An 11677-nucleotide genomic window follows, 5' to 3' on the forward strand; every position below is an offset into this window, starting at 1 on the left:
TGAGTGGCAAGTTTAAGAATAACTCTAACAAGTTTTGAAACTTAGAACGAGTTTAAAACTCTATAAAAGAATTAATTAAGATCTAACCGAAATCGGTTTTCAAGCCAAGGAAGAAAGCTCCAAAGATCTCTGTTGCTGAAGGACGCTCTAAGATCTCCAGGAACACAAAATGTTAACCTCTCTTTTTATGTGGTATTTTTGATGCAAAAAGCCAATCCTTAACTCTGTGGAGTTCTGAGGTATTTATTGGGGGATTAAGGGGTGTAATCACCCTCTTAACCCACTCCTAAATGTGGTGAAAATTCCTCAAATCGTAGGGAGAAAATGGTTTCTGTAACCGTTCAACTCGTATTTGAACGAGTCAAATGTAGGTCTTGCATTGCTAGGCACGAATTCTGCGTTCAAACGCAGCGGTTGGAAGCTGTACTGACAGCGTTTAGAAGCTACGTTTGCAGCGGTTGGGAGCTACGTTGGCAGCATTTAGAAGCTGAATTTGCAGTGGTTAGAAGCTGCATTGGCAGCAGTTAGAAGCTGTGTTAGCAGCATTTGGAAGCTGTGTTGGCAGCTGGGTTTGAGCTACGTTTGCAACTAAATTACGCAGTGGTTGCGTTACTTTGACTCTGGAACGAGGCCACTTGCATTTCATTTCTGGGATGTAAAGATGCGCTCTGTATCTTAGACTAAAAGGATCATTGACTTGTAATCTCTTTTGTCAGAACGTTACAAAGTTTGTTATTTTATAATCTTTTCTTTAGCTCCTTGAAATGTAAGAGTCGTCAGATTGTAACTCTCGCTGTTGATTATGAAGACTGTTGAATCAGACTTTCATCGGTTGTTGTGAAGGTTATCGAATTATAACTTTTCTTGATCTACGTGAAAATCTTCTAATTATAGCCTTTATTTGTTGATATGAAGATTATTTGATTGTAATATTCATCGTTGAGTTGTTGATGCAGAAGTCATCGGATTGTAACTTCCATCATTGGTGTTTGATGGGATCAGCTATATGTAGTAATTTTTAGACAGCCTACAGTCATCTTCACAATCGGTGAACAAAATCTTATTAAAATCAATACTATTTTTTTTTCCAAAGCCTTTCGCAACTAATTTAGCGTTGTATTTCTAAATCTTTTTTTAGCCATCCTTTTTTTAACTTGAACACTCACTTGTTCTTCAAAGCTTTTCTGTGCTTTGGCAAGTCCACTAACTCATAAGTATCGTTCTTCTCAAGAAACTTCATCTCTTCCTTTATAGTTTGGAACTATTCGTCCTTTCCTTTATGTGTATGTGCCTCTTTAAAGCTCTCTGGCTCCCCCTCTTCTATTGACAAAGAATACTCTAAAAGATGATATCTCGTGAATGGTCGATGCTCTCTAGTTGATCTCTTAAGTTATGGCTTTGCAAACTCTTACTGCTGGTGATGCTCCCTCTGGTAAGGAGCCTCTTGCTCGTGATCCTGATCATCGTCTCTCTGCTCTGATATCTGATCGTCATTATTAACTTCATCATCATGCACCTGCTCTGTATCTATAGGATACAACTATACTGGAGACGAATGAGTGTCATATCTAGAATCTCACTAGCAACACTCTCTGACTGCTCTGCTCTCCTGAGATCTGCAATAATCTGATCCTTCTAAAAAATGACATCTACTCGTTTGATAATTCATCTCTTTTTTGAATCCCATTATTTTTAGTTGAACGTATTTTCTCCATGACCAAGGAAGATGCAAGGAACCGCCCTATCATCAAGCTTCTGTCTCTTCTCCTTCAAAATGTGTGCAAACATCTTGCACCAAACACCTTCAGATGAGAATAAGAAATATATTTTTGAAACCAAACTCTCTCTGGAATATCAAAACCCAAAGGAGCTAAATGAGACCTGTTGATTATGTAGCATGAGTGCGAACAGCTTCAGCCCAGAAGCTCTTAGGTAACTTCGTCATCTTCAACATACATCTGACTTTCTCTATAATGGTCTTGTTGTACCTCTCTGCAACTCTATTTTGTTGCTATGTGACGGGATCTGTCCTTTGATGCCGAATACCATGCTTAGAGTAATAATCTCTAAACTCAATGGAAGTGTACTCTCCTCCATTATCAGTACGCAAACACTTTAAGTTTTTTCGCGTCTATCTCTCCACCATGGTATGAAACTGCTAGAAGACTGAAAATACATGATCCTTTCTCCTTAATAAGAAGACCCATATCTTCTGTGATACATCATCAATAAATGTGACAAAATATTTATTGTCACCTAAGGACTCTACCTCGATAAGACCACAAACATCAGAATAAATCAAATCCAGTATATTATCTTTCTTCTAGAAAATTTACTAAAAGAAACTCTATGTTGTTTGCCAAACAAATAATAATCATAAGGGGTGAGTGACGAACCTTTAGCAAAGGGAATGAGAGACTTCTTTGCCAATATCTGTAAGTCCTTCTCGCTCATGTGCTCGAGCCTCCTATACCACAAACTGAGAGTGTTACTATCTTGAGCAATGCTTAAAAAATCATATGAAGCCTTCGCTTGAGTATTGTATAAACATACACTTCCTCTAACCACCATAAGAGAGCTTTTGGTGATTTTATATTTTCCTCCACCAAATTGAATTTCATATTCCATTCGGTCTAAGTAAGACCTGAAATCAAGTTGAGCCGTAAATTAAGAACATGTCGTACATTCTTTTAGACTAATGTGCATTCTGTATCTGTCTGTAAGTGTATATCACTAAGTCCTACAATCTTCGAGTAGCTAGTATTACCCATCTTCACATTGCCAAAGTCATCCGCTTTATATGACGTGAAAAGGTCTCAATTGGAGGTCGCATGATATGTAGCTTCTGTATCCAATATCCAGTCAGAATTCTGACTTGTAATATGCATACAATCTTCTTCCCTGAAGATGAGAATAACATCAGTCTCAGACAAAGTAGTTGTAGTTTCACTATCTACTTTTTTCTTCTCATCTTTCTTTTCATCTTTGTTCCCAGCTTGCTCTTTCTTTCATGCCAAACAATTTTTCTTGATATGACCCAGCTTTCCACAAGGAAAACAACCTCTCCCTTTAGATTTTGACCTGCCCTTGGATAAGCTACGACCTTTGGACTGGTCCCTGTACTTGCTCCTGCCCTGTTCTCTATGACAAGTGCCTATGAGTTATATGTGCTAGTAGACTTCCTCCAAGTCACCTCATTGAATAAACTGCTAGTAACTATACTCATCAATAACACACCATATGGAGCTGCGTTTCTAACCGTCATAATCAGTAATAAAGCCTGCAACTCATCATAGATAGTCATCTTCATGATAGCTAACTGATTAATCAAGCTCTTGAACTCATTCAAGTGTCCTGCTATGTTGCTTCCTTAATTGAATTTCAAGTTCACCAACCACCTCATAATAAATGCCTTGCTTCCTGTTGTCTTCTACTTGTAGAGATCCTCAAGATTCTTCCAAAGAGACTTCGCATTAGTCTCACCCGATACATGATGAAACACACTAACATTGATCCACATCCGAATATAACTGATTTTCTTCCTATGTTGTTTCTCACATTCTTTATTAGTCGTCTTTTCTGGCTTAGCGTCATCTCCCTCAATAGGGTTATGTAAATCTTTACAATACAAAATATCTTCTATCTTGGACTTTCATACTTGCCAATTAGAACCATTCAATTTCATTATTGTGCCCAAACTCTCCATCTTTTCCATCCCGAAGCACGCCTCGAACCAGGGCTCTGATACCACTTGTTATAGACTTTATGAAGATTAATCTGTAAAATTAAATACTAAACAAATAATTGCACAAATGAAAACATCACACACAAGCAAAAACCAAGATTTAATATGGTTCTGCAAATCATGTCTACGTCGACGAGGCAATCTAGAGAGCAATATTCCACTATCAATCAAGAGTATAATCGCTTAAAGTTACACCTGAACTTAAGGATCAAATCACAAAAAAGAAAAATATAAAATTACCTCTAGGGTACTAATGCCCTAAAACCCGTCTCACCACAAATCTCCAACTCCCGCAGAGAAATCAACATCGTACACTCAACGACGTCGTTGTTCTGAAGACAACGACGTCGTTGTTCTGAAGACAACGACTTTTGAATCACTACAATCGGACAACAAAAGTATCTGAAATCTAACCCCCCAGGTTACTATTCTCGGATTACACTGTAGCAAAAAAAAAAAAAAAACTCAGGACGATGATCTTCATATGCTCCAATTTTTTTAATAAAGGAATTTTATCCCTAAGTCCTCATTTTCTATTCGAATTAGGAGTAGATCCCTCAAATCCTTTTCTTAATAGGATACAACCAATTTGACCTAATTGTTGGGCTTTAATTGGGCTGAACCCACAACATCAATTACATAAATAATTTTCCTGAAATCAAAGGAGCTGTAGCTATTTCGGTATGTGTTTATTCTTTGGGGTCATGTATGCTACCCTGCCTCATAGTCTTATGACATGGAGGGGTCTTCATCTGGCCACCTTTTATTGTACCAAGTGTATATATTTATGCCAAGGCCTGCAAGAGGCTGACTAATTAAACCATGCCACTAGTTTCTCTAGACCTTAGTTTTATATAGAATTTTGACATTGATATAGACACGGGCATCTAATTATTCCAACGGAGTCTGCATCCCATATAACTAATAGTCTATTATTTTTATTGTTTTTTAAAGAAACAAGATATCAACATTGGTTTTTGTGAAGAATTTTGCTTGCTTCTAGCCTTCTAGACTTATTATCAAATAGATATGATTGGATTAGTTTCTTAATGCATATAATTAGGGTGTTATGCACACCCGAGGAACTTGCACCGTACCTCAAAAGATTACAGGCCTGATTTGATTCCACATTAATGATTATTTTATAGTTCTAAATAGTTTTGCTAGCACAGATTCATCGCATCAGTGAAGTATATATCAGAAGGTTTAGGAGAGGTTTTATGAGGTTTTGTCCACAGGCAATGTAGGAAAGCTAATTTAATTAGTATTTCAATTTTTTAATGCAAATCGATTGATCTTTTCTGACATAATTCCTGTGAGAGATCAAAGAAGAAAATATTATTTAAAAATAAACTGGAAGATGACTACACAATAATAATAATAATAATAATTAGTAAATTATAGTGTAGTTCTGTTGCAATATGATTTTATTAACGAAAAGAATGGGAGTTGCAACTTCTACTCGAGGAAAAAGGAAAAAGAAATCATATCTTCCATAATCAAGTCATAAATTAGTTAGAAAGTGAATGGATGGAAACTTCTGATAGTTACACACTACCACTGACCCTATTGGAAATTTAATTGATATCTTCTTCTTTTTTTAAGCTTGATTGAACAATTTTTAAAAAATATAATCATACCGAGATTGGCTCAAAAGCTAGCTTGACTAATTATTAGGTCTCATTGATGTTTCCACTGTATATGCATTAATTTTCATACGTGCACAGGGGACAAAGCTTAATTATGTCGGTAGAAGAACCCCTGATCTACTAATTGTGTACATAGTTACATTACTGTTCACCAATTTTTTAGAACGAATTGTGAGGTTGTAAATTATATGAAGAAAATCACAAAATAACAATCTCCAGTAAACATTATAATACAAATATAAACAAGTGTACAAGGCATCATCAAGCTTTTCTTTCACTAGTCAATTAATTAGAGGCAATATTTGGTACAACTTCCATAACTTGAGAGGTACATGGTCTAACAACTCCATGTCTTCATTCCTTTTTATTACCTTTTTTTGTTTGTTTAAGAAGGAATCATCAAGGAGGATTTTGAATTATGTGAACTAATGTCCAGGTCTAACATGGTTAATTAGATGCTAGTTCAATCTATAAACCCAAAACACATACTCAGAGTCAGAGGAGAGAGATTTTTTATATATTAATTATTACATTTTCTATATATATACTCAATTAAAATGATTGATCTTTTCCTGGATATAATATTTTATCCAAGATAATCAACCAACATTGACAAAGGAACCAAGCAAAGACCTCTTTTCTTGAGGTCTACAGCCAATCTATCAACCTCCTCCTTCCTTATCTCCGTGCAGGTCTCAAAGCCAACAATATCCTTCGCCTGAAAATACCAAAAATAAGGCGGAAAACTCACCAACTAAACTTAAATAAACAAACAAATTATAAAAATAAAGAAAGATTAACATTTCACTAAAATAAAGAAAGATTAACATTTCACTTACTCGTGAGATGTGACCTCTCTCATCTTTCTTCCTTTGATTCAAACTCATCAAGTGATTCATTTCACTAACCTATTAACAGAAAAGAACTAATTAATTAATTAATTAAAATTACAAGAAAATTAAAGAGCTCATGAGCGAACAGGCAAATTTAATAACTAACCTTTGGGCTATTTACAGGAGAACTAGCAGTGTCTTCCAAAGGGTCATCATCCAGAACCCCCCGGGCCTTCCTCTTCTTGAAGCCCAGCTTCTTTCTGCCCTCGGCTGCCGCCATCGCCGGAAACTTCCATGGAGCACAAGAAGCGGCATCAGATATCATAGAAGGAGAGCCACCGATATACCCATCTGAAATAGTGCAACTATCTCCTTCAAACTTCTCCTTCTCTGATGCAAAGAAGTCCTCGAAATACGTAGTCCATCCACTCTCCTCCTCGGTGGCGGCCGATGACTCTCCGTTGTTGTTCATGGAGGTTCTTGTAGAAGCCTCCATCAAGAGAATTGATAGCAAGAAGAAGCTCAAGAGAGTTGCTTATTTATAGCACTAGAGAAATTAAAGGAATTGTGGGGCGAAAGAGAGTTTTAGGGTTGTTTCTAGATGCATACTAATTATTTTAATAATATTTAAATATTCTCATATTCAAACAAAATTATCTTTTATACTTACTAGGGGGAGTGTATGACATTAATTTGTAAAAGAATAGAAAACTTCTTTGCAACATGTTAATTAATTAAATATCAGCGAATCCCTCCACATCACCGTAACATATAATGTGATGAATAGTAAAGATAATACGCACAAAATACTGTTCGAGAGTTATAAACTTAGCTAATAAAATTTAATATCTTCATTTAATATCCATTAGTTCTTTAAAAAAATTACGGATATTAAATAATTATTATGATAACATATGAGGTATATATGTAAATTACCTACTATTATTATATGATTATTACTTTGGTGGTGGGGTAGAGAGAGACCAGTGAGGGAGTTGGAGGAAGTTTGAAATGATGAAGCGGTTGCAAACATGGGACTTGAATGAAAAGGGTGAACGTGCCATGAGAAAAAACCAGAGGCGACTTTAGGCCCCACTTTAGAAAAACTTTCACACCCTTCTCACTTCCTTACATTTTTTTAAACCTTGTATTTAGGAGGGGTAAACGATAGAATCGAATCGAATACTAAGGCGTTCATATTTGTATTTATTTAAAATTATCGAATTCGAATGTGAACTCTAATATTCATATATCTAGTTTTTCGAATTCGAACTCAAATACTTGGTATTTGATAAATATTCATGAATACTCACGAATACTTATCGAATATCAAAGTATATTTATTCCTTTAAAGAATTTAATTTTCAAGTAGTATTAAAATTCATAAATAAAAATTATTCTTTTATAATATATGATGTGTATATATTTAAATGAAAATTTAATTACAAAATAGATTTTAGATTATTTAAGTCTTAAAATTGGTATATAATAATTAAGTAGAAATGATAAGTGGGTTAAAAATACGACATCATATATGCGATAATACAAATAATAGCCTATGATCAATTTTAAACGAATATTTAATAGACAAACGAATAGAATATACATCTGGTCATATTCTATTCGTTAGACAAACATCGAATACTATATATATATAATATATATATAATATATAATATATATTATATATGATATATATATATATATAATATATAATATATATATATATATTATTATATATACTATATATATATATACATATATATATATATATATATAAGAGAGAGAGAGAGAGAGAGAGAAGAGAGAGCAAAACTTTTGTCACTTAAGTGGACATCCACTAAGTTTCTTATCCATTGATGATCACTTGATTAGCTACATTATGGATGATCCGTTCCGGTAAACTTCATCTACATATTCTAAAACCCAACACACCAAATTTGGGGTGAACCCGTCGTAGTTTGACCCTTCATCCACTCGTATCAATTTAACGCGTTTCGAGTGAATAGAACTTTTACATGCTCGACGGAGGTCAAACCATAACGAGTTCACACCAAATTTGGTGTGTTGGGGTTTTTAGAATATGTAGATCAAGTTTAACGGGCGGATCATCCACAATGTAGCTCAATCAAGTGATCATCAATGATAAGAACTTAGGACGCTCACTTAAGTTGATAGGAGTTTTACTCTCTCTCTCTCTCTCTCTCTATATATATAATATAATAATATATATATATATATATATATTATAAATTATATATATATATATATATATATATATATTTATTGTTAATTGAACTACCGAATCGAATATGACCGAATAGTTATTCAAACAATTATCGAACTATTAATTTGTCAATTATTTAGTTCATTTCCACCACTACCTGTATTGGGTTAGTGTTGAAAATGTTGGCTAGCTCAATATTTTAGAAATTATCTGGGACTTGGCTGATGGCAGTTACGTAGTCGTTATTATAGTTAGCCAAAATTGACTATTAAGATGATGATGATGATGCAAAATTTTGTATATTAATTTTACAAGAACATCTTCATCCATTAATTCACTGTAATTTAATGGAAATAACTGAGAAGCATTCATTGTTATATGTCTTATCGTGAAAGAGAGTTTGAAAGTATAGACTTCTAAAATTTGTATATAAGTAACATCTTCAAAAAGAAATAAAAATAAGAATATTATGCTTGTGTTGAGAACCACTAATAACTTTGAGGCATATATATGTATATTTGTTCCATAACATTGATCCAGATTCTTTTCAATTAGGTGGTAATTAATTGAAGAGTATCCAACTCTTCTAATTATTGCTTTATATTAATTCCTAAGTTAAAGGATGAGATTAGACCATGAGATAAAATCACTATGTACTTGAAAACCACTAATTTTTGAAAATCACTATTCTTTAAAAACTACTATCACTAATCTTATGTGGTCTAATCTTGTCCATTGAAATCAAAATGTATGATAATGATTTTAGAAATTGGATCCTCTCTAATTATCATCTAATTAGATAGGATCCGTATGTGTTATGGTAATTTACCATTTAAAGATAAAGATGTCGAAAAATTGTCTTCATAGGTCCAAAAAAGCTATGGTCCAAACCAACTTAGTAGCCCAGAAGCCCAACCAAGAGCAAGTCTATTGACCCGCCGAGGAGACGAGTCATCTTTTACCGACACGGAGTACGAGATTAGTCGACCCCTCATAAGTCGAGACGACTCCCCAAATAGTCGGTTCGACCACCTTCTCGATAGTTTACTCGACCAGAAGCTCACTCGACTGACTGGTCGACAAATCATATGGACGACTCACAAATCGACCCGTCTTTACTAAGAGGATAAGATCCTTACTAAGCCACCTTCAGATATATATCAATCAACACCACAGTTTATTGAGCGATCCTATCAAGATCTCAACTCTGACAAACCTCGTGCGAGAACAGCTCACTCTGCCCACAAGTCACTTCCCAAAGATCACTAAGATACTCTCATGTGCTCGAATGACTTCCCCTCCAGTCACTAGCCACCATCTGGAAAGGGAAGGGGGCCCAAACAGTCAGCCTATCCTCCGTCCTGTCTCATCTATCAAATCCGGGATGTTTCCAAGGCATCCTCCTGTGCTCGAATGACTTCCCCGCCAGTCACCAGCTGACATCAGTAAAACGAATGATAACTCAGCAGCCTGTCTGCTCACCCCGCAACCGCCCTCCTATGCATAGTTAAAGCCAAATGTCAATCTCAGAGGCGATGGACTATAAAAGAAGGTAGGGAGGGAGAAAAAGGGAGACCATTTTAACTCTTTTAAGACTTGTGAACTCTTTTTTGGCAAAAGCTCAAAGCAATTCTAAAAGCTATGCCTTCTTCTAAAAACTCAATAAGAGTAATGAACACCAGAACCTCAATGATCCTTGGATCTTCCCTCAAGCCCCACTTAAGCTCATCAGTTGACTTGACCGTCGGAGGTACCACGGAGGAACCGGTCCCCGCCCTCTTACGGGTTTCTTCTTCTTATTTGTGCAGAAGGATCTGGAATTTCAGTCCAAGGATCGGGCATAAAGTCGGAGGATGAGTCGGCTCCATCTCTCATCTTCTCCCTCTTTGTCGTCAGTGCGAAGAGAAGAACTGCATCCTTCGGCGGAAAGACCCCATCGGCTGTTTGATATCAGACATCAACAGTATATATATAACATAAGTAAATTTAATAAGAGGTGGTTTCTTTAGTTTTGAGAAATTTAGTTCAACTATAATTACAAACTAGAATTACAAAGATCTTTGATCAATTTCAAAGTTGGCAAAATAAGAGAGCACTATCATATGCTGGAAGATTACGATTGATAAAATCAGTTATTTTAGGAATTCAACTCTTTTGGACTAGTAATTATATTCTTTCTATCAAAGTGCTAGAGAGAATTGACAGCATGTGCTCTAATTTCTTATGGGGACATAAATTTCACTTGGTAGCTTTGACCTCTGTTTGTCAAGATATTAAGCATGGTGGTTTGAGATTATTTTCTGCAAAATTTTGGAATTATACAATGGCAGCAAAACTCCTTTAGATGATACATCTCAAAAAAGATATTCTCTAGATCAAATGGGTTCACGACAATTATTTGAGGCAAGCTAGTATCTGGCAAGTTCAAGCTAAAAAGAGCGACTCATGGATGTGGAAGCAGATGCTAAGAGTAAGAAATATGCTGATGGATAAGCTTGGAACTGTGGACAGTTTGCTAACTATTATCAATGGAAGCTGCATCAATGATAAATTCAGTATTTCATTGGCATATAGAACAATTTTTCAGCAGCCAACATTGGTTGAATGGTTATCCCAAACATTCATTTATCTTATGGTTGACATCTCTTTCCAGACTCTTAACGCAAGAAAGGCTATGCAAAATGAGGATATTAAGCTCTAACCAGTGTGTTTTGTGCTCAAGAGATGGCCAAATAGAAGCCTGTCAACATCTTCATTTTGAATGCCAATATTCTGCATGTGTGTAGAATAAGGTAATGGACTGGTTGGGATTCAATTGGAAGTCTTGCTGCTGGAATCAGGTGATCGGCTGGTTTAGCATGAACTTGAGGGGAAGAAGCTACAAGAAGAAGTTGAAAAGAATTGCCTTGTCTGTATCAGTTTACATGATTTGGCAAGAGAGAAATTTTAGAATTTTTCAACAGAAAGCTCGGGGTCCTAATCTTCTATTTCGGTTAGTAAAGATCCATGTATATACGAAAAATTTTGAATGAAAATATACCACAACACATGAAAGAGTATATAGAGAGTTTGTAATTTGTGAAGACTGGGTTATATAACCAGTCTTTAGAGTCTGTATCTTGATGTGCTCCAAAATTTCCATATTTATTTATGAAATAAAAAATTTTATTGACTAAAAAAAAAGAATTACAAACTGGCTATACAGAGTTAAACCAACATTCTT

General features: G+C 35.2%; 1 protein-coding gene across 1 annotated transcript; it reads right to left on the bottom strand.

The window, feature by feature from the left end:
- Positions 5893–6760, bottom strand: LOC109832141. The gene is made up of 3 exons (XM_020399578.1): positions 6394–6760; positions 6234–6302; positions 5893–6112 (listed from the first exon to the last, which is right to left on the bottom strand). Exons 1-3 carry the CDS (start codon positions 6721–6723, stop codon positions 5981–5983), a joined length of 531 nt encoding a protein of 176 aa, XP_020255167.1. The 5' UTR covers positions 6724–6760; the 3' UTR covers positions 5893–5980.

This window comes from Asparagus officinalis, chromosome 3 (genome assembly GCF_001876935.1).
Source record: "Asparagus officinalis chromosome 3, Aspof.V1, whole genome shotgun sequence".
In the NCBI taxonomy this organism is placed as follows: domain Eukaryota; kingdom Viridiplantae; phylum Streptophyta; class Magnoliopsida; order Asparagales; family Asparagaceae; genus Asparagus; species Asparagus officinalis.